General features: G+C 37.8%; 1 protein-coding gene across 6 annotated transcripts in view; it reads left to right on the plus strand.

Annotated features, from left to right (window-relative positions):
- Nucleotides 1-87: 87 nt before the first annotated feature.
- TAF2 (TATA-box binding protein associated factor 2) overlaps nucleotides 88-24432 on the plus strand; it is an 83048-nt gene continuing 58703 nt past the window's right edge. For 4 of the 6 annotated variants that reach the window (XM_067711399.1, XM_067711401.1, XM_067711403.1 and 1 more), the window contains exons 1-7: nucleotides 88-2295; nucleotides 2714-2768; nucleotides 11281-11441; nucleotides 19070-19188; nucleotides 20520-20661; nucleotides 21886-22117; nucleotides 23312-23496. In XM_067711399.1, the coding sequence (XP_067567500.1) occupies nucleotides 2213-2295; nucleotides 2714-2768; nucleotides 11281-11441; nucleotides 19070-19188; nucleotides 20520-20661; nucleotides 21886-22117; nucleotides 23312-23496 (977 nt within the window). In that variant the 5' untranslated portion in view covers nucleotides 88-2212. Of the gene's footprint in view, nucleotides 2300-2713; nucleotides 2769-5488; nucleotides 5628-11280; nucleotides 11442-19069; nucleotides 19189-20519; nucleotides 20662-21885; nucleotides 22118-23311; nucleotides 23497-24432 lie in introns of those variants that run through there. The other 2 variants (XM_067711402.1, XM_067711405.1) reach the window with 2 other exon arrangements.

The following is a 24432-nucleotide window of genomic DNA, read 5'->3' on the forward strand; positions in this document are numbered from 1 at the left end:
TCTACTTTTGACTTTCTACCCAAACAGGAGGTCACCTGATACTATATCATTTATCTAAATTAGTTGTTTATATTGATGAAATTGGCTTGACAGCTGCTTCTGTTCACCTGGCTGATGTAGATATGATTTCAGAGAGACAGCAGTGAGAGGTTCTAAAGAGAGATCTTAGTTCCCTGCCCAGGAATTGAACCTGGGTACCTGGATGAAAACCAGGGATCCTAGCCACTAGTCCACCAGGGGCTAGAGGCGAGAAGCAAAGTTCCCCTGGCTCTTGCCCGGTTTGAAAGCAAGAATGTTTCTAGAAGGCAAAAACTGTAAAAACAGGTACAAAGTTTATTATTAGAGACATGGCGCAAGTGGGAGAGCACACAGAGAAACAGATTGTTTAAGACAGAAGCAAGGCAGAAATACACACTCAGAGATAGGGTGTGGGTGTCCTCCCTACTGAGGAGCGCAGGAAAGAGGTGATTTAAATCACTTACATAAGACAGTTTTTCTGGGTCTTTGTTTATCTTTGGCCAATTGTTTCTTTTCCCACATCTAACCTGTCCTAGGACACTCCCTAACATGCGTGCCCAACTTTTTGCTAAGGTGGATTCCACCGCAGAGGCTTGTGGGGATGTGTCCACACGTATCATGGGTGGCACCCCTCTCTTTTTTGAACTCCAAGGAGCCTTCCTGTGCCTGTGCAGTCAGGGAAATTTTCTTGACCTCAGGAGTGGTCACCTCATCTCTTTACATCAGCAGAGGTCAGCTTCTGCCACTAGCTTTATCCTTGGCGTATGGGGGGGAAAACAAAGCTTCAATTTTACTTCACTTGACAGACACCAGGTGTCCAGCCCAGGGACCCATCTACTTCCCACCTCAGATAAGCACTCTGGGATGAAAGTTTGCGTACTCCCTCTCTGCTTCTTTGTCTCCCATTCTTTCCTTAATCCAGTGACCTCTCTTTAAACCAATTGCATCTATCTCCCTAAATATCCCCCCCCCATCTTCCATGGCAAATGGTGTTAAAGTTTATAATTCAAGAAGACCCATTTCAATACTAATCCTAAATGAAGAATGCTAACAGTAGTTTATAATCCTATAATAAAGGATACTGACACAGGTAATACTTGAAAACTACAAGTAATCTCTGGCTGGTTTTGGAATGCTTGATAAAGTTCCTTTACATCTTTACTTTCCTAGTGTGTTTTCGTTTAGACCAAAGTTCAAATTTTAACTTAGCTAATGAACTTGTCACCAAGACAGTTGGAAGGGGTAGGCCAAGGTTAAATCTGGTCCGAAGTTAATTTTTTTTTTAACTGCATAATCCACAATTAACCAAGATTTAACTTATTGGAATTGACAACTTTTATTCTCATGCATAAAATGCAAATACGATGGCTTTAAAATATTTGTCCGGTTTTTCAATAAATTCTGCATCTATATAATCCACTAATTTCATGTTTTTCTCAATAAACACTGAGGCAGCAGTGCCTAGTGAGGACTCCGGAATTCGATTTAGACTCCTTGAGGTCTAATCACGTATTTTACAGCCTAAATCACTGAGCTCCAGTGAGTTTATGGTGTTTTTTCACACAGCGGACCAGAGGCACACCTCTCCTGGTTTCCTATTTCCCGGCTTCCTAGTCGCCAGACCCTGGCTCTTCGAAAACCTTTTCCCCATGCTGTTCAATATGTTTGCGCTAGATCTTTAGTCCTCTAAAATTTAGTGTTTCCTTTTTTCCTTCTCGCTGTGTTCGCCTCACCCACAAAATATCTCTGGCTGCTTTCCGAAATTTTAATAGTTCTCACCCACCGTCCGTATACGAATAGACGAAAACAAAAACTCCGGCGCTCGGGCAAGCCCCGCCCACTTACACGTAACTTCCGACTCCTGCCCTCACGGCTGTCCCACTTCCGCTGACGTCGGAGGTCAGAGGTGACCGGCAAGATGTCGGCTGGCTGGCGCCGTCGGTGCTTGGTGTGAGGAGCATCTCCGTGACAGAGAAGCTCGGCGGAGACAGCTGACGGAGCCGAATCGCGGGAGAGAGTTGGAGGCGTTGGCGGCGGCAGATCGGGCAGGGTCGGGAGTGGGTGCCGAGGGAGCCCCGGCCGCGGGGTGTGACTGTTGGGTGCGCGGGGGAGCGGGGAGTGTCAGGTGCCGGAGACCGGTAATGCCCCGCCGCCCCTCGGAAAGCCGGGAAGCCGAGCTCCGCGGGGTCTCTTCATGCCGCCGACTGGTTTAGAGCCCGCCAGAATGAACAGGAAGAAAGGAGACAAGGGCTTTGAAAGCCCAAGGCCCTATAAATTATAAGTATTTTTTCATCTCCCTTTCTTCTACGTTTGGTTTTCATTAATTATATTTTGTGATTGCTTGAAACTGATATCGTGGGCCTGGGAGGCCTAGTGGGAAACTGGGAGCCACTCACGGTGATGGGAATGGTGTTTGTAGGGCGAAACTGGTTTGAATGACAGTGTGATTCAGCAGATCTGCTTCTTGCAGGTTAATAAACCTTTTTCTTAAAGTACTAAGTTGCATTTTTGCCCAAAGAAATTTATTTTCGTGGCTGTTGCTAAATTTAAAATGAGCAAGTTACCCTAATTTGTAGGGTTTTAGCATGAAAGATAAGTGTGATTCTGAGCTGCCTAGAACACAGTTCTTGTTTGTACTTGGATAGAGTTACGCATTATTTAATAACTGAAACATTTTCTTTATTCTTTAATGTACAACTCATCAGGTCGTCTGCATCAACAACATAAACTTCCAGAGAAAATCTGTTGTGGTAAGTATATCCTCAGCGGTTATAAGCAATAACAGTCCATCCTTTACAGTACTTAGAAACTTTTCTGTTCAGGTAACTGGTTTCGAGAATAGGTAATAATTAGAACTCAGAAGTCTATATGACTCCAAGGGCCATGGCTGTGCTGTATTGGCTGCCACCTCAGTTCTCTCTTTTCTTTTTCTTCCTGTTTCCTGATTAAAGTTTTATTTCTTTTAATCTGTTGCGGAATATGAAAGTCCGTATTACCAAACATTTTAGAATCGCGTATGAAAGAAGAATAAGTCCACAGCGAGATTTTTTCTATGAAAAAAGTTAAGGTTGGTACGTGCACTGACTTTTTAACTTGGCTGTTAAGAGGCCACTTGTGTTTTCTGATTCTCGGCTGACCTTGTTGAGGTGGCAGTGCTTTACACTGAAGCTCTAGATAAGGTGTTTAAAACCTAGTAAACTGCCCGCCCCGCCCCAGTTTAGATGTATGGATTGTTGATATATCTGTTCTAGGAAAAGTCCTTGATAACCCAAATAATTTATTCTTTCAGGGAGATCTGTATTAACTAGATCAAAATCTCAGTGAGAGCCGGTTTTCTTTGAGTGAGGACATCAACTTCCCTCTCAAACTTGTTTACTTAAGATGAGCTGTTTAAAAATGTAACCTTTTCATTAGAATCACAGAATCTTAGATTTATAAGGATCCTTAAAGGTTTATTAAGTCCCATATCCTCATTTAAGGAACTTCTCTTTCAAAATCCCTTACATATGATTATTTACCTTATACTTCATGGAATGATACTTTAGGTATGTTGGGTTGTGTGAACTGGGTATGGAAGTTATGAGGATTAAAGAGTCTCGTTAAAAGGTTACTGTAATAATCTAGGGTAGAAATGATTTAGCCCTGAATGGAGGTATCATTAGTAGAATGGCATAGAAATAGAGTTGACATGATTGACTGATAGTGAACATTTATTATGTACATACTACATGTAAGACCATCTTCTAAGGTTTTGTGTGTATGACCTCACTTAATCTTCACAGTAACCCCATGAGGTAGATGCTATTTTTTTTTTAGATGGATACTATTTTCATCCTTATTTTTATAAGTAAAGCAGCTGAAAGAATGGAGGATAAGTAAATTTCTTAAGGGCATGAAGATAGCAAGTGATTGAGCCATTTTTAATCAGACATTCCCCTTTCCACATCCTCTACCCCTGGCACAATGATAGGTAGAAAGGAATTGCAGATGACTCTTAACTAGGAATGCTAGAAAGGAGTTGTAGATGATTTTTACATCTCCCGTTGGAAAGATTGGTTAGATGGCCTATGGGCTAGGGTCCCAGAAGGCACATTCTACAGATTAATTGAGGGAAGTAATGAAGGGACTACTTAGGGTTAAGAGAAACCAACAAAAGTTGGAGGAGCACCCTAGGTTAGCAATGACAAATAGTTATCACTTCTAAACCTGAAAGAACAAAGGAAGAGAGAGGTTACAAGAACCTACTGTACCTGTAGGAAAGACTTAGCTTACAGGAGCTATGGTCTTTGATAGAAGAGTGGGGCTACTGCCTCCTTCAGCCTGGCAGGGAGGATCCTGGGGGAATAAATATACGGAGCTCGATTTTCTGCTTTCAGTTTTCTCTTTGTGCCTCCCAGTTGATCACCCCAACAGGCAGCCAGAGGGCTAGTGCCTAGTTAATGCTACTCCTGGGGCGCAGAATAAAGCAGAGAGGGTAGATTAGGAGGGGCAAAAGGAGAATATCTAGAACAGTCTACCCCTTTTGCCCCAGATCATCCTCTCTTGTCTTTTGTTATGACAAAAGTGTTCCCAACTTAATGAAGCCCTATCAGCTATTGTAGGCGTTGGCATTAGCTAATTTCCCGTTTTTGTGAGTCAAGTTTTATTTGATCACAGCCACAGCCACTTATTTATACACTGTCTATGGTTGCTTTGGAGCTACAATGGCAAAGTGGAATAGCTGCGACAGAAACTGTGTGGCCCGTTATGTCTGTTTACTATCTGGCCCTTTAAAAAAAAGTTTGCTGATCCCTGGACTAATCTATTGGTGTGAAGAAATGGCAGTTCAGCATTATTCCCATCTAAGATATTAGCTATCACCAGTATCTTTCATATAAGACAGTAGAAGAAAAGTGGTTGAAAGGATGTGAAAATTAATTGCTACAGCCTCTGCTTTCTTTAGCTGGTGTCAAGGTCAGGGTTGATATACACAGCTTCCTTATTCCTCCACCCATTCATTTTTCTCTTTCCTTTTGACAGCATTTCTTTTGGTCCGCCCTAGACGTTCATTCCTGTAGGATCTACATCCTTGCTTGTTTTGACTTCATTGAGTTGTTGCAGTTTTCCATTGGTTAGGACTGTTGGTCAAGTGGACCTAAGAGGCATTCCAGTGAATCCCCTGGATTGCAGATGGAATTCTTGCTTTTATTGTGTAGTAGAATCTCAGCTGCTGCTAGTCATTCCAGCCAGTACAGTGACCCCTTTCTCTGCCTGTTAGTTCAGGCATGAGGAGCCCAAAGTGGTCAAGTCTCAGCTTCCAGTTTAATAGAACCATGACTCTGTGCCCAGGTGGATGCATTCCTCCCTTAGCTACTAAGACCTCCAAACATACTGACCCTGAGGTCATGAAGACAAGAAGCAAAAATTGTTCAGTGGCTTTTTGGAGGAATGGTGAACATAGTCACTCCAACTTTTGTCCCTTGGTTCCCAGATGTATTTTGGCTATGAAGAGATGACCTGATATATTGTCCACTAGTTTAAGATGGCATCCTGTTGGAGGTCTCAATTGGTGCTGTAACTGAGCCTTCAGTAGTTGATCGTGTCAGCTGCTCTGGATGATAGGACAAAAGGTAAAACGAGTAAATTTTGTGTGTAAGAGCCCACTGCCACACTTTTCTATACACATGGAGGCATGTATGGGATAGCATGTTGACATGTATGGCTTTTTGCACGTATATTATAGGGAAGGAAAATCTAGAATATGTGTCTATTTTTATATAAGGACAAATTACTGTCTCCCTCCATGATACCAGCTGTCTAATGTAGTCATTTTACTACTGAGTGACTAACTGGTCCTTCCTGGGAAGGTCCCGTATTAGAAGCTCATTTTGACCCTCTGCTGTTGGGAGGTGAGCACTCAGCACTGGTGGTAGCCAGATCAAGCTTCGTTGGGGGAAGACCTTGTTGCTGGGTTCATGCATAGCCTTGGGGTCTTGCCCCAATGACCACTTTGTATATTGAGCAGGGTGGCTAGGGAAAGAGTCTGGACATCTACTGGATAGATAATCTTGCCAGTTGATTTTTGAGGGCTCCCTCTGCAGTCTCTGAGGTTGCCTCTGTTGGTCATTCATGTGATGATATAAATATTTTCATATTATAGCTACTCTGAGAAATTCATTTTTACATTTACTTCTCCCACCGTCCTCTTCTTTTCAGTTTTCTTGTCTTGTTCTTTCCATATTCCTAACCAGCTGGCTAACCCAGCAGTTGCCATGGATCAGTGTAGATGTATACTTCAGGTCATCTCTACTTCTATAAACAGTGTACAGTCAGTTGTATTCAACGTTCTGCCCACAGTAGGCTTTTCTTCCGTTGTCTTTCAGGACCACACTTCAGTGGGTTCTGATGGTAGCTACCATCCACTTCCAACTGCGCTGGCATGCTGTGCAGACTTATTCATAATTCAGGCTTGTGCTTTGTCCTATTCTTTTAAGTGAGCATAGGGACCTCTCCATGAGGCCATGGGTGTGGATTGAGGGAGCGGTGGAGATGCAATGGGAACAAGTCCCGTTGGATTCTGAGTCACCTGCTCATGCTGTTTGCTCTTTGTGCCTGTGAACTTGCTTGGGCCTGGTCCAGAGGTGTTGTTTCCATTTAAAAATGGAAAGCTACTGCACATACTGAGTTCGTAATGGCCATTTTAGGTAACAAAAATTACATGAAATTTTGGGGAGTTCCGTGATCATGTGTGCAGTCTCTACTGCAGGGTCTTGTAGCAAACCAGTAGTTGCTTTGCAAATGGAAAACAGTTGTTGGCAGAAGAAGTCTTGGGTTTCCTCTGAAACCCCAGGAATGATGGTGTACTGTCATTCTGTTGAAGAAAGCCAGAGTCAGTAAAGTATCTTTGTCTGCTGTGGACGTTCCCAATACCGTTGGATATGCTGAGTCATAATGCCCAAGTGGCAGGGCAGCTTGAACCACAGCCTGGACCTACTGCAGAACCCTTCCTTGCTCTGGACCCCTCTCAAAGCTGATAGCCTTATAGGTTGCTTAGTAAGTAGTATGCCTAAATGTGTATATTGCTTTCAGGATCCAAAGAAGCCTACCAATTTTTGTGCCTCCTTTTTCCCCCCCTCTTGGTGGGCAGTGCAAAGTGAAGCAACTTGTCTTTCACTTTAGAAGGTTTATTTTTATGTGCCTCAGACCACTGGAACCTTAGAAGCTTTATTGATGTGACAGGCCCCTGAACTTTCATGGGATTTAACTCGCAGCCTCTGCTATCCACGTGTTTTCTACTAAGGCATTTAGAGAACTTACTCTTCCTTTCTTACCAGGTCCAGATAGCATAATGTTGTCAATATAACATGCCAGTGTAATTCTCTGGGCTGTCCTGTCCTCTGGGCTATCAGGGGACTTTTGGACTATGTCTTGACTGAGCAGGAGAGTTGATAGAGTTATTAGTTACTAGATGACAGTGAGGGGTTTCTGACATCTGGAAGACAACCTGCTTCTGATTGATTTTTTTTTTTTTCTGATAGGAATTGGGGGAAAAAAAATTTGCCTGATAATTAGTCGCAATATTAGCTACCAAGAATTGTGTTGATTTGCTGCGGTCAAAGTACTGCATCTGCAAACATGGTTGTGATTGGCAAGTTTGCGATAAATCACTATCATTCTCGAAAACCTACTTGACTTTTGCACTCGCCAAATAATTGAGTTAAATGAATACGTAGTAGGCATCATTCAAGTCTCTGTGGTGGCACTAATCTCTGCAATTCCCCAAAGATGTCTAGTTGCATTGATTTACTACCTTGGAGAAGGGGGATGGGTGTTCCAGTGGTGTCCACTTAGTCCTTCCACTGTAGTCTTCACTCAGAGAGTGAGGTCAGAGAATGAATATGGGGATTTGCCAATTACTAAAATGTATACTGTATGTTCTGGACTGGGGAGATAATCTCCAGTCCTACTCTGCGTTAGACGTGGGAACCCCTTTATTACTTGACCTCCAAAGGCCGCCAGTCTAGGGAATACCCTGGCAGTCCAGTGGTTAGGACTTCACTCTTTCACTGCCAAGGGCCCGGGTTCAGTCCCTGGTTGGGGAACTAAGATCCCACAAGCCGCACTGCACAGGCAAAAACAAACAAACAAACAAAAAAGACCCCAAAGACTTCCAGTCTGACTAGTGGACTACTGTAATGTTTTGGGACTCCAGGGATTAGTGTCAGTTCAGAACCAAGATATAGTAACCCCAGGAAAAGGGCAAAAATTAATTTATTTGAGGTGACATAAATGTCAAGATTTTAAAAGAAAGGTAAGTGAGAGTCGAACATGTTTGTAGGCATGGAAAAAAGTCCTATAAAGAGGAGAGATTGTAATTATAGGAGAGGGTAATTAATAGAGCAGGATTTCTGAGAATACTACAGAGGATGGCCTCTAGTGCAGTAGTGGAAGGATCATTCCTAAACAGGAGGGAAAGATAGGTATGTGCAGCAGAAGGGCAAGAGAATTGATAGTTGGCAGTTGAGTGGTTCAAGTTAAGGATCTTGGGTGGATGAGGAAGAATGTAGCGCTAAAAATACCAGGGAGGATTGTAGTGAGAAACTGGAGGAGGCCAAGGGACAGGAGAATTTCATGTGGTTGAACAGGAGGACTGGCAGAGAAGTACGGGCATTGTGGACGTTCCAGTTTAAAATGTCAACGTCAGAGCAGTCCTGAGGAGTGATGAGGTGTCTTTCAGAGTGTGGTCTTGATTGCTATCTTGGAATGGCAGGGAAGATTGTAGGAATTGAAATCGAGGAACTTTGAAGCAGTGATACTGCATGGATCAGCTATATCTGCATTCATGTCATGTAGAGTGATGGCTGAGATGGGTTAGAAAGGTAAAGAATGAACCTTCAATGAGTATTGGGGAGTTTGGGCAACATTAATGAAAGGAACAGAGGATGGTGTACCTGTATGGCTTGAACACATAGGAAAAGAAGTAGAAAAGGACAATAATAAAAACATTTACTGATGCCAGCTATGATTTTAAGTGCATTCCTTGTATTAAATTGCTCAATTATAATAACACCAATAGGTAGGTAGTGTCAATATTCTTGTTTTACAGATGAGGAAACTGAGGTACAGAGAGCTAGAGTAACTTAGCTCAAGATCATATACTTACTGAGTAGTGGAGCTGGACTTGAATGTGGGCAGTCTACCTCAAGAAGACAGTGACACTATTCTGCCCTTGCTCTTATAGCATATGCTGTATAAAAGCCTATAAATGATCTAGAAATAGTGGAAAGTAGGAGGTTTCCTGTTTTCCCTTCTTCTAATTTATAGTGAGTGAAAGAATAAGTAGCTTCTTTTCAAAGGGGATTCAAGAGATGTTTCATCTAAGGCTGACAGGTAGAGGAGTTTTTGAAAGGGCTGAATAGCACAGGGGAGTTACTTCAAATGGGGTAGGGACTCTAGGAGGATGGTCCGCTGTCAGGTGGTGGGGAGAGAGCAGGAGCAAGAAGAGAGAGTAAGTGAGAGGTTAGGTGACCTGGTGGCTTGCAGTTATGCTAGTAGCCAAGGTTGACAGGGATTGGAGGCCAGTCAGTGGGCCTGTATGTTGCAGGCAGGTGTAGGTTAGGGCTGTAGGTGGTGTCAGAGACCTGATGATTCAAGGAGACTGGGCTTTCCCTATCTTCATGAAGTATACTCCGTTCACTGTTTTATTATTGTTAAACTTAGTTTAGAAAGCAAAAGCCTATTCTTATGTCTCACTCCTGTAACCACTTCATGACAGCACTTTACATAATCTTTTCTATTTCACTTTTGACATTATCTTGGTTCTCCTTGCTGTCTTTCAGCTGATCCTAGCTCATTTATGTAGATTGGTCATTGGATTGCTGGTATGCTAATTAAGGGAATTTGGATCTTCATACAATTGCTCACAGTTTAACACCTTTCAACTCAGAGACTTCATCAGCAGTATTTTTGCTTCTGCTTTTTTCTGTTCTTATTTGCTTCCACATAAATCTGTCCAGATGGTCTAATTTAAGGATGTATGACTCTCTTATTTGGGAATTGGGGGAAAAAGGGCTGTAGAATCAATAGGCTTTTGAGCAGTTGGGCTGAATGTTCTCTAAAAAATATTCTTATGTTCTTGCATGTTATTTAAAAGCATTGTACTGAGAGACATTATGGCATAATGGGAATCAGTTGGGATCATTTAGATGTGGGTTTGAATCTCAGTTCTCCACTTATTAATGGTATGATTTTCTTTTTTTTTTTTCTTTTTTTTTTGGTATGATTTTCTTAACTCTTAATCTGTAAAAAGTATAAAGTAGTACTTGTCTCTTAAAGTTGTTAATGGGATTAGAACATATGAAAGTAGTGTAATGTCTGGCATATAGTAGGGCTCATTAAATAGTAGCCATTGCAGTTGTTATAATCTACTTCTGTACGGTTATTGCCTGAATTTCATCTTAGATATTCCTGTTGCAGCCCCTGAAATGTTACTATTTCATGTCCTCCATATTTTATGTTTCCAACCCAGAATATTAAACTCACTTGACATACATTCATTGTTTCAATGGTCCATCTTTCCCATTTGATTCAATGCAAGAGGGTGGTGGACAGTCGGTATATATAGCTGTCTCTCATGTCTTATGTACCTGCTTCAGATAGATGGCTTGCCACACAGCTAAGGTGGTAGAACTGTATATGGCCTTGGGACTGCTTGGTAGGAAATCATGCAGTGCTTTGAAGTGTCTGCTGCTCTTGGAGGTGGCAGTCGATTTTTCCCTACTTGCCTAAATGTTTCTTGTAACTCTTGCCACCTCACATCCTGATTTACCTCCCATGAGCAGAGGCTCATACTTGTTAGCTTTGGTGGTATGGTTTTTTACCCTATTTTGAGGGGCCTTGTTCTTTTACTCACTGAAGTGGTTTTGATTCTCTTTTTGCTCTGTTGTTTTTTTTTTTTCCCTTCCTTTCTGTTTGGATTCCAGTCTGTCTATAAATTCTTATATTTGTGAGTAGTCCTTTTATTTTCTTTTCTAGCAGATGGTGTACTTTTCACTGATAGTGAATGTGAACCACCAGGATGATAAAGTAACATAATTCAGACCCATTCAGTCACTAGGACAGCCATACTTGAAGTGAGGATCCTTGGAGAGATTGTATGTGTGTAGCTATTTGGGATTCTGTCTCTGGATTGTAGTATGTGTATAAGAAGTAGAAATCAAAGAAATATGTTCTAAAACATACCTGTGTTCATTTTAATGAAATTATTATTCTTTATCTTTACAGGGATTTGTGGAACTGACTATATTTCCCACAGTGGCAAACTTAAATAGAATCAAGTTGAACAGCAAACAGTGTAGAATATACCGAGTAAGGATCAACGATTTAGAAGCTGCTTTTATTTATAATGATCCAACCTTGGAAGTTTGTCACAATGAATCAAAACAGTAAGTTACATACTTTAAAAGTCGATATTTCTAACAGTTTTTTTTTTCATTGATTGGATTAATTTTTTTCAACAGATTTTTCTTAGATTATTATTAGATTTTGGTTCCCAATTTATTTTTTCTAATTATAATTTCTGTTGCTTCTACCACTACACACATTTGGTTCAAAAAATTTTACTAGCTCTGGCGAACATAGTAAGTTACTAAGTTTCCTTTCTTCAGACTGCAGTTTTAAAGAAGTACTATCAGAGAACTTTAAATACATTTTCTTAGCCATTTTTCTACTTTTAAAGTTTTAAAAAAATATTAGTTTCATAGATATTAATGTAATCTTCAGTGAATTAGATGATACTGTAATCTGTAGATCAGAAACTACTTTAAAATATTCTATAAAATATTTGACAGCTTTCGAATATCATATAAAAATAGTCTGAAATATCTCATTCCTTCACCTTAAATATTGCATCTGTTGAGGCTTCTTCTGATTTTTATCAGTAAACTTATATCTTTGTGATCAGCTTTATGTTCTGCATTTTTCATTTAAATACTTTGTTTTCACCTTTCCACGTATAATATGATAGGCTTCGTTTTTTTATTGTTTTTATGGTCAGGTAATATTCCATTTATTCAGTATACTGTGGATTACATGATTATTTTCTAGATCTTTTTTTTTCTTTTACTTTGAATTATTTCCTTAGGAAAATAGGATTACTTATTATTCTTTTATGGCTCTTTTTAGCATTTCACTTGATTGTGCCCTGGGAAGATTTGTACTGATTTAAATACTGTCAACTACATTTGGAGGCACTTGTTTTTTCCGTTTTGATAGCATTGCATTATATCATTTCTGTGATTCTTAGTATTTTGGGTTAGAATGCCCCAAACTGTAAACTCTGTTTAGTCAAGGTGATATTTTAACTAGTCTGTATGTATAATATTTGACTATGGCAGCAGTTCTCAAAGTGTAACACCTAGACAAGCAGCATCAGCATCACCTGGGAACTTGTTAGAAATGCAGATTTCCAAGCAGTACCCCACACCTACTGGTTCAGAAACTGGGGATAGGGTCTTGCAATTTGTGTTTCAACTAGCCTGCCAGGTGATTCTGATAAAAGGTAAAGCTTGAGCAGGAACCACTGCTTTAAGGGATTGGGAGGGTTGAGAAAGGACACTTATCAATAGACATATTTATCATCCCAATAATCATTGGTTTAAAATCTTTGAAACTCAGAAGAGAAAACGGTGTTGGGAAAATTCAGGGAGTCTCTGAATTGCTCATGTGACTTCCCATTCTATAAAGGTGAGTGGTTGAAATTACATGCTTTTACAGCCACACTTGTGGAACTGACATGAAAAGACTTATTACAAAATCATCTGCATCCTCTTTCCCCCAGAAAAAAGCAATCATTTGCCTTTGGAGCAGTAAGTATGTACCACTAATGGATGGAAAAGTCATGTGTAAAAGAGCAGGTAGGGGAGCCATTACCTTGCCAGAGGCCAAAATAGCCACCCTGTCGAGCCTAGAACTCTGCATTGATGACAGGGTAAGAAGCTTCTCCATCTGCCAGTCACAAAACAGTGTTTGCACAGCTGCTTTACCAGTTGTGGCCGCTCAGGTCTCAAAGAAGAGGATCTGTGACAGTGCAATGACAGCAACAGTGGACTTCAAATCTGTTGAGAAAGCAAGCTTTGCTATGTTAATTTTGAGGTGATGATATCCCCTAAAACTTTTCTCTAGTGATAGGGAAGATACCTCATCACTTTTAGTATTATAAAGAAAGAAAAGGAAGTCATAAAGGAGAATAGTATCGAAGGTTAGGTTAGGAAATTGGGAACAATAGAATATATTTAAACTTTTCAGGTAGCACCAGAGCTCTCTTAGCCATGGTCACTTAGTATTTTCTGCCTGGCTCTAGAATCCTGATTACTTTTTAAGAGAGATGACAGTTATTTTTGCCGGTGTTTGTTTATTCTCTGACTTGTTCAAAAGAGGATTTGAGAGTGGTTTTAGAATTTTATTAGACAACAGTTTTTTAAAGTAGCTAATGAAATTAGCCCAAAGGGTAAAAAAGTATAGGATGGTGGGTACCACACTGTTAAGTTACTAGAGGAAAACTGTAGATTTGGTTTTGATATTTCTGGTTGCCATACGAAAGAGGGAAACACCATTGTTTATAAGATTTGTAAGGCAAAAGACAGAAACCTACCAGTTATTCAGAAGAAATGCTGCTTAGCAGTTAGATGTGAAAGGTATCTCGTGTGAATGATGTTATTTATTTTTAAAGAGAACTTTGGCAAAGGCAGATAGTTAAGGTCTTTAGCATGTCCCTAGATACTTCTGTTACTTTTCTTGTTTCTAAAGTAACTTTCTTTCTCTAATGAAGCAGTAAAATTTCTGCTAAAGCTGAAACAAATTAAATGTAGCAGATTTGATTTGAAAGTTAAACTTAAAACTCAGTGGTTAAATTTGGTCTTGAATATGTACAAGAATGTCCTAACATTCAAAGAAGTAATATGCTACTTCATCACACTTTCTCCTTATTTGTTTTAAAGTTAAGGTGCCAGGCCTTCCTATTTTTAATGGCAAGAGTGTGCTTACCTTGGTTGAGATTCAGCACCTTTAAACTGCAGGGGGAATGTAAGGAAGGGAAACATTAAGATAAGGGACTAAGAGGCATTTCTACCTATTTGATCCAACTAAACGTTAGCTGAGTTGTTAAATTACCTGTACTAGCAAATAAAATACCTGTTGGTTATGTAACATCTATAAGGCTTCTCTTTCTCTCCATGTCTCTGTCTCTGTCTCTCTGTCTCTCTCTCTAGCTTATTGTCTGCCAGGAAAATAATTTAAGCACTTGAAGTTTCTCTAAATATATTTTCTGTTTGAATCTTACATATTGTAGGTATAGTTTGCCTCCATAGAAGCTATGTCTCTTTGGTGGTTTTTCTGTTTTTCTTTTTTCTTTTTTTTTTTTTTTTGCTATAGTTCTCTCTTCTTAGAATAAAGTAAATGTAGATTTTACCAGAGAGACTGTTTCTGTGCATGAGTAGCCTACAGTGGCTGACATATCTTTCCTCCTTGTTTCTTTTCCTTCCCTGGATAGGCTTTGCTGCTTTGAGAAGACCTTTTTTATTTTACTTGAAAAGTCTCCACTTTCCTGAGTTTCAAGAATCAGTTTAATTCCTGTCTCCTGTCTTCATTTCCATTAAGGAGTGGCAGTAGAAATGAAGCTAACTTAAGATATAAATGAAGTAACTTTGAGTGATTGGAGCAATTTTTAGAGTGACTAGAATTGATTTTTTAAATTGCTTCTTTTAGAAAAAGATTTTCTAGGTCCTTTATTTTAATACAGACGTCTACAAAGGGATTTTAAATGTTATTTTACTGATATCATATGGTAGAAGTGGTTGATTCCTTTTTTGATTATGGTTAAGTAATATGGATACTAGTTTTATATTTTAACTCAGCCCACAGTGCCTCACTGGCAGTTGTTTTAGTAGTATTGCTTGGAATTGAGTTGTCATAATTGGAAGAACTTTGGGGTTTGTTTAGTCAAAACTTCAGCAGGAATTTTTCCTATATTATTCTACCTTCTGCTTGAATATGTCCAGCTCAGGAGAGCTTATTATATTTTAAAGCACCCCTTTCATTTCTGAATGCTAGGAAGTTCTTTATTACATCGAGCCACAGTCTGTTTTGCTATAATGTTCACAAACTTATGCTAGTTAAAAATTATTTTCCTGTAAGTTTTCTTTTCCAGTCTGTAGTATCTCAATACTTTCAACTATTCCTCATTTAAAACTCTTTCCAAATTTGTTAACCTTTCTCTTTGCCCTGCTCTGAATACTCTCTGGTTTGGCATTGTGTTTTCTTGAATGTGGTAACCCTAGAACTAGATAGGGTTCTTCTTATTTGGACTTGTAATCACACATGCATAGCAGTAAAGCCATTTTGTTCTTATCTATACTCATTGTTTCTAGTGGCTTGAAATTCATTAGCTTTTCACAAATAGCTACTTTAAAGTAATTGATTCACGTTTGAGCTTGTTATCAGTGAAATACCATAGGCTTTTTCATAGAAAAACTTGTTAAGGTAGAATTTTCTCTAAGCAACCTTATTTCATGGCATCATTATCAAATGTTGTTTCAATTATTTTTGAAAAGTCATTTTTATTAATTTTGATATTGGTTCCATTTCTGGAAAATGGATTTTTCTGTTGGCTTTTACTTATTTATTTATTTATTTTATTCTGTATGTGAATTATAAGACAGAAGAAAAAACTGAGTGTGACAAGGATATAGAGCAGAACTCTCAAACACAGCTAATAGAAATGTAAATTGAGATCGAAAGTATACATAGTCTATGATTGGTGGTCTCACTCCTACGTGTATATCCAATATGTTCACCAAGAAAAAAGTGCAGAACTGTTCACAGCAGCATTTGTAATAGTCAAAACTGTAAATTACCTGAAAACCCATCAATGGTAGAATGGTAGATTGTGGTATATTCTTACACTGTTGGAATTCTAAAAGTAATGAGACTGAATGACCAACAGCTAGATGCAATGATATGGATGGATTTCACAAACTTAATGTTGAATAAAACAGGTCAGACACAAAAGAATGTGTATTAAGTTGTTAATCTATCTCATTAGATGTCAATAATAGGTTACCCTTGGTGGTAGGAAGCAGGGCTAGGTTAGTGATTACAAGAGGGCTTCTGGGAGGCTGGTAAAGTTCTGTTCTTGCTCTGCATGCTGGTTACTTTGGTTTTGTGAAAATTCATCGAACTGTATACTTAGAGTGTATATATATATTTCTGATGTATATTGTGCTTCCATGAAATGTTTTTAAACGGAGAAAAAGTTTACAAATAATTAAATCTTAAGTTTTGCAAAATCTGCACACACAGTCTTAAGAAGCACACGTTCTTTATCTGATAAAGAATTAACAGATTATTTTAATTTAATATAGATGTTTATAATAGGTTCTTGGAGAAAATTCTTTTGATTACCTTAATTTACTAGTTTTTAAGTATCCCCTACAACATTACTCATCTTTAAGCTTTGTTTCCTTAAGGAAGAATGGGTGGTGGTTATAGGGCAGGGGCATATTAATATTTTGCAATCATTATTATTCTGAAAATTGAAAACATTTATAATCTTGTCTTGTAATTTTTGGCTTTTATTAGGTTATTATGAAAGGAAACATTTTTGATTCATATTATGAAAGGAAACACTGAAATCCAAGCCATGAGAAGATTGTTCCTCATAACTGACTTTCCAATAGATTCCATTTATAATGACTCACCATTTTATTTGAACCACTTTACCTTTTCTCAGGAAATAAGGAGATTGAGAATAATTTTCCATTAAAAAAAAATGAGTGGTTTAATATGTAATGTTTAAATTTGGCCTTTTGTGTAACAAAGATTTTTTTATTTTTGAATTTCACAGATAACTGGGGGATATTACAAGTTCTTCAGCTACCTTTCAGATTTCATGTTTTTGAAACCTTACTGAAAAGAAATTGCAACCTGTAAATGTACAAAGTAGTTTTTAAAATTAGATAGTATGTTAACTAAGTACTGGTAAGGATGCAGAGCAACTGGCATGTTCATATATTGCTGATGAGAATGCAGAATGGTATAGCTATTCTGGAAAACAGTTTAGCAGATTCTTATAAAGCTAAACTTATGTTTACCATATGACTCAGCAGTCCCACTCTTGGGTGTTTGTACTACAGAAATGAACATTAAATTCACATAAAAACTGTTACACAGTTATTTGTAGCAGCTTTATTCCTGATAGCCAAAAGCTGGAAGCAACCCAGATGTCTTTCAGTGGACGAACGAATAAACAATCTGTGGTACAGTCTATTCAATGTAATACTATTCATTATAAAAAGGGACAAACAATAGATACATGTAACACCTTAGATGAATTTCAAAGACATACTGAGTGAGATAAGCCAGCCTCAAAAGGTTGCATTCTGTATGATTCCATTTATTTGACACAGGGCATTGCACAAGGGGCTTTGTGGATGGCAGAACTGTTCTATATCCTGATTGTGGTGATGGTTGCACATGTTAAAATTTATAGAATTATATACCAAAGGAAAAAAGTTACTTTTACTGTATGATAATTAAAAAAAAAAAAGATGGTATGTGAAAAAACAGTCATTTGTTTTTTTATTGTGGTCCTGGAGTTTTTAATACCTTTATTTTACATATTTACCTAAGAGAAAGAAAGTGTTAAAATTATTGAGAAGTCTGCTTAACTACTTTTAGAACCTTGTGTTTTGTAGTTGTTAAAAGTCATAGTTAATATTACATCCTTACTAGTTAGGAGAGAGTTGGAGATGGGGGAGGAATGGCCTCCATCATATTGACAGTGTGTAAGTTTAATGTTTTCTTTCATGGCTTTTCCTCTTTTATTTTCCCTATAATTACTCTGTAGAGTATATGAAACTTGTCTTTTAACTAGGTTAAAAATTTATTAAGCTAGTGAAATATCACTGACTTGACTTTATGGAGTTATCTAATGGCAAGATGATAGACATAAAGGTGCACAGCAAGAATGTGGCTCACAGTATTGTGTCTAATCTTGTTTTCTCGCTCTTGCCATTCCTTGTCTTTTTTCTTTCTTCCACTTCTTCCATATTACTTTAACTGATTTCAGTGAGGAAATGCGATATGTGTGTGTATGTATATACATATATATATATATATGAGTTATTTTTATGGAATAAAATTAGAAAATCATATGAGAACAGTATTTTCATATTTTCATAAGGCTTCTGTGTATTGTTTTCATTCAGTAGGAAATAAGGCCAAGTACCTATTGAACAAATATTTTTTGAGTGTCCCCTGGCATTTAGGGGATATAACAGTGAACCATCCGAAAGTTCCTCTCCTTCATTAAGGTTACATTGTCATGTACTGGGGAGTGGAGGGGAGCAGTATTAAATTTTGAGGAATTAATTCCCATTCTGATTTGTTTTAAACACCTTAATTTCTATCAGATTATAAAGCTTGTTGAATCCATTCAAATTTTTGCCAGATTGATAAAGAATAATTATTTTTTCAATTCTACGTATATTCTTTACATTTGTATTAGGAAAGTGTAGTGGCTTTGGCATTCTAAAATTAATGAAGGATGTGATAGTCATAATGATCACATAGCATTGGCGAGTAGACTATATATGCCATTGCATTTATAGTTTTTTTTTTGTTTTTCTTTTCTTTTTTTGCAGTATGTGGGCATCTCACTGTTGTGGTCTCTCCCGTTGCGGAGCACAGGCTCTGGGCGTGCAGGCTCAGCGGCCATGGCTCATGGGCCCAGCCGCTCCGCGGCATGTGGGATCTTCCCGGACCGGGGCACGAACCCGTGTCCCCTGCATTGGCAGGCGGACTCTCAACCACTGCGCCACCAGGGAAGCCCGCATTTATAGTTTAATAGTTTCAGTCTTGGGAAATAGAGCAACAGTTACTTGGCTAAAGAGCATTCCTATGAGTTATGTAAGATGATATAATGGTTACAGACAAATGGTGCCAAGTATTTAAGAAAATGCTTGGTGAAATATATGGCTTATTGTTAAAGCTGGCTTTCTCTTTTTTTTTCCCCCAGGAGAAATCTCAATTATTTTTCCAATGCTTACGCAGCTGCGGTTAGTGCTGTGGATCCTGATGCAGGAAATGGAGAACTTTGCATTAAGGTTCCATCAGAATTATGGAAGCACGTTGATGGTAAAATACCAAGAACATGTTGAGTATACAGTAAAATCATGTTGGATTCAGTGACTAGAAACTTTTCATGAAAATTAATGGTACCTAAATTATAAATTAATCAGTTGAAAAACACAGGAGTCGGAAGCTCTTTTTTTCCTTAAAGATAATTGGCTAACAGGAAAATAGCAATCAAGGGCTATGACAAAAAGCAACTCATTTCACTGTTGCTTTTAAAGCGAAAGTTATAAAACAAAAATTAGATGGTTGGAACAATTTGTCAAGATTTGAGAACCCACACAGTATTAACTCAGTTCAGAATTACAGCATTTTATAAAAGGAAGGATCCTAAAAAGTCATCTGATTCAATTCTTTCCTTTTATGGAAGATTAATCTGAGGTTTAAAGAGAGTAAGTGACCTGCTGGATGTCACTAATTAGTAGTAGAGCCAAGGCTAGAATGTAGGGCTGCTAACACCCACTCTGCATACTTTTACTTTGTCTTATTATTTCTGAATCTTCTTTATTTCCTTGTATAAAGTTACAGCCATTATAATTATCATTCATAACCTTCTGCCTACCTTTATTTTGCTTTATAAAATTAATCAAGATAAGGAGGTAAAAGACTTTGTTTTGTTTTTGCTCTTTTTGGATAGTTTGTATGTGTATATGGTGGGGGGAGGGGTTTACCTTGCAGGGGGGTTGCCTAGTTTAGGGTGCAGGCGTGGAAGGTCATCGCTACATGTTCACGGGTTGGAGAAAATCCATATGGTTTAATGTTTTGAGGGAAATTAAAAGGAACATCTTTCTTTAATCTTACGGAAGCAACACGTATTTATTACTTAGAAATCAAACATAGTAAATAATGCTGCATGATGTAAATTTTCGGATAGTCCTTCCCTCCTACCCCACTCCGTACTCCTTAAAGTCACAAGTAGGGTTAACAATCTGTGCGAGAATGTACTAAGAGAACAAACTTGAAAAGTAAGTTTTGAATTGGATCTGGAAGGCCTTAGCTATGTGGTAGTTTTAAACTCTTTTCTTTAGGCAGTATAGCATTGTCAGAAATGTTGAGAGGGGGATGTGGTCTGACCAGTATTTTGGGAGAACACAAGTAGCAGTGACTAGAATTGAGTGGAGGTAAGAACACCAGTGGAAGCAGACTGTTGAGTTCCTTATAGGCAAAGAGATGGTAAAAGCCTAAACTAGGTTAAGTAGTGTGATCTTTTATGTAAAGCTCAGCCTTTGATTCCCACTTTATGTTCAGTGCAAGTCTTTGCCCTTATTATATCGACCACTGTTACCTAATTATATTTTTATATATCAATGTATGTATGTATTTATTTGTTGCAGAATTAAAGGTGCTAAAGATACACATCAATTTTTCTTTGGATCAGCCAAAAGGAGGTCTTCATTTTGTGGTACCCAGTGTAGAGGGAAGTATGGCAGAGAGAGGTGCTCATGTTTTCTCTTGTGGGTATCAAAATTCCACAAGGTAGATTACTAATTCTTACGTATTTCAGTTGATTTCATTTTTTCAATTGCATTTTTTTCTATGAATATGCAATACATGTATTTAGTGTAAAATGAGAAGTATGAGCTTGATCCCCAACTACTTGAACCTCTTCTGAATCTTGTTCCTCTTCAATCCTGTCTTCCCTCCTTTCCTTTTCAAGTCTACTGTTCTAAAGTTGTCTCAATTCTTTCATTTTTTAAACTTTCGTATTGAAGTAAAACATACAGAAAATTACACGAATTGTAAATAGAAAGCTCAATACATTTTCACAAGTGAACAAACTCGTGTAATTCACACTCACATCAAGAAAAAGAACATTATCATTACCAGCATCGCAGAGTACCCCTTCTACCCACCTCCATTCACTCTTGCCCACCTGATAGCCTCCTGCCCTAGGGCAACCACCATCCTGATATCTAAAATACTGTAGATTGATTACACCTATCTTTGAACTTTATTAAATGGAAGCATATGCCTTATGCTCTTTATATCTGCCTTTCTTGTGTAACATTGTGGTAGTGAGATGTACCTTTATTGTTGCATGTAATTGTAGTTCATTCTCATAGCTCTGCAGTTAACCATGTTATTGAAATATTATGTTATGTGTAGTCTCCTCAGATTATTAACTCCTCCAAGCCAGGGATGATGTCTTATGTTTCTCTGTGTTTCAGTAACAAATACAGACCCTGGCACATAGTAAAACCTGATCTGAATAGAACATTGAATAGAAATTTTATGTCTGGCTTTACCAGCATTGTTTGAATTTATGCAATGCATCACATACTCCAGAAAAGCAGTTTCCTGACATTATGGAATAGATTCTGAATATTGTACTTTTAAAAACTTTTTTGTAAGCATTTTTAGTTTCCAAAAATGAATGCTACGTAAAAACTGACTATGAATATACAAGTAAAAATTATTTTTAATTAAAAAATTGGAAACTAAGAATTGCTTACCTCTTTTCAGGGTTTAAACTGGAGGGTACTACATGATATATTTTATTAATATTGCCAATAATATTTGGAGACAGAACTTTATCTTTAATCACATTCTTTCAGGTTGCTCAGTAAAAAACATCAGTGGGCAGATAGCTAAAATTTCTTCTTGTGCATGTTCTGTAAATGTTAAAATAACTTATATGTGGCAGAAACAATGTAGGTTATACTTTCAACATGTTTTCTGCACTGTTGATCTTTTTTCTAGATTTTGGTTCCCATGTGTTGATTCATACTCTGAATTATGTACATGGAAATTAGAATTTACAGTGGATGCTGCAATGGTGGCTGTTTCCAATGGAGATTTGGTGGAGACAGTGTATACCCATGATATGAGGAAGAAAACCTTCCATTACATGCTTACCATTCCAACAGCTGCGTCGAATATCTCCTTGGCCATTGGACCTTTTGAAATACTTGTAGATCCATATATGCATGAGGTAAATCATAGCTTCTTGCTTCTTTCCCTCCCACTCTTTCATGCCTAATCAGAAGAATATTAATTAAATACTAAGTTTTTCTTAATTGTTCTTTCAACTGTTAGAACTATCACTAGAGAGAAAAGGTTTCTTTATCTGAAATATATAATGACATGCAGTTTGGGTCCTGACCACTAATGTTAAATAAATGCTCACCGTTCACTTATGGTAGTCTCTAATCTGTTCTTTTATAATGTTGTCAGAAGGATAGTTTTTTTATTGTATATTAAAAACTTTCCTTGCCTCCATATCCTGCAGTAATCAAATTTCTTTAGCATGGCTTTCAAGAGCTTCTAGAATTTGACCCTAATATTCCTTTCTAGCTTTTTCCTCATTACTTTTCTATTTATGGTTGTTATATTCAATATAGTTTACTTAGATTTTTTTCTGACCAGACCATATTTTTTCCCGTCTTTGACTGTTTGGGATGTCCTCTTTTCCTCCTCTCCTTACCTATGAAACTTTTGTTCAATTCATAAAGATTAGCACAAATGTAGTCTTCATGAAACCTTGCTGAGTCATTCTAGTCAGAGTGATATGTCATTATTGATGTTGTTCATTTGGCACAGAATCATAATAAGAGACAGTGAGACAGTATGTGATATTTGAGTGTCTGTGTCCAAAGTGGGATGTAATGTAAGATGTAATTATTTCTGTTGCTGATATTTCTTATCTCCTCACTACCAGTAAGCTTCCTTGCAGTTTTCATATTGTTTTTTATATGTACTGAAGATAGTATAATAACTGTTAATTATTTAAGATAGTACTATGATGTGCAGTATTCACTAGGTTAGATATTTATGAATCAAAGGCAGGTTTACAATAAACCTTGGAAATTTAGATTGTTTTGTATGCATATGCAAAAGAAACTTCAATTTGGAACCAAAGTTATTATTTTCATTGGGTCTAAGCATTTCAGACTTATAATCCATCATGAATTTAAGTCTTAAGTGTAATGAATATTTTGTAAGCATAGTAAATAGTCACTAATTTCATACCAGTATTTTCTCTCAGTGCCATGGATTTGTTAAAAAAAAAAAAGGTGGGGGGGAGGGATTTATATGCAGCTTCATTTATAACTGAGATATTTAGGAAATTTAAGATTTCAGTTAACTCTTTTATTTAATGATCTTGTTCCCTGCTTTTTATTTTTAGGTTACTCATTTTTGTTTACCTCAGCTTCTTCCATTGCTTAAACATACCACGTCGTATCTTCATGAAGTTTTTGAATTTTATGAAGAAATCCTTACATGTCGATACCCATATTCTTGTTTTAAGACTGTATTCATCGATGAGGCTTATGTTGAAGTGGCTGCTTATGCTTCCATGAGCATTTTTAGGTTTGTATCCAAATTCAAAAGGCCTAAATTAGGTTAATGATGTGAAGATAGGTTATTTATTTTGTGATCAATTTTTAAAATTATTTATTTATTTAATTTATTTATTTTTGGCTGCGTTGGGTCTTTGTTGCTGTGCGCGGGCTTTCTCTAGTTGTGGGAGCGGAGGCTACTCTTCGTTGTGGTGTGCAGGCTTCTCATTGTGGTGGCTTCTCTTGTTGCAGAGCATGGGCTCTAGGTGCACGGGCTTCAGTAGTTGTGGCTCGCGGGCTCTAGAGCATAGGCTCAGTAGTTGTGGCACACGGGCTTAGTTGCTCCGCGACATGTAGGATCTTCCCAGACCAGGGCTTGAACCCGGGTCCCCTGCATTGGCAGGCAGATCCTTAACCACTGCACCACCAGGGAAGCCCCTGTGATCAATTTTAAGATGCAGTTTGAACCTTTTCCCTTCAATTTAGTTATGGTTGGCTTTGTAGAAAATCCAGTGTTTTCAAAATTGAAAAATGTAGAAAAGCATAAAGAGGAACATTTCAAAATAACCCAAAAGATTCATAGTATCTTTATCCAGAATTAACTGATACTAATTTTTACATATGTGTTTTAGTCTCTTTTTGGCTTATGCATTAAAAACAAAAATGATGCAAGTTACTATATGGGTATCTAGTGAGGTTTTTGTCCTAGCACTATTTAAAAATTTATTGATATCATCAGAAATTTGTATGCAAAAAAAAAAAAGAAAGTTTTATTTCTTTTTTCTTTTACCCTCTTTACCTCCCTCCCTTCTTTCATTCCTTGAAAAGTGCCAAATTTAGAAGTTGTATGTCTCAGGGTCAGTCATTTTTTTGGGGGGGTCTATTTTCTCTTCTGTAAAATGGACATAGTAATAGTGTTCTTGCATTCTTCCGAGTTGTTTAGACAATCTGATGGGTCAGTGCATTT

Source organism: Pseudorca crassidens, chromosome 17 (genome assembly GCF_039906515.1).
Source record: "Pseudorca crassidens isolate mPseCra1 chromosome 17, mPseCra1.hap1, whole genome shotgun sequence".
Classification (NCBI taxonomy): Eukaryota; Metazoa; Chordata; class Mammalia; order Artiodactyla; family Delphinidae; genus Pseudorca; species Pseudorca crassidens.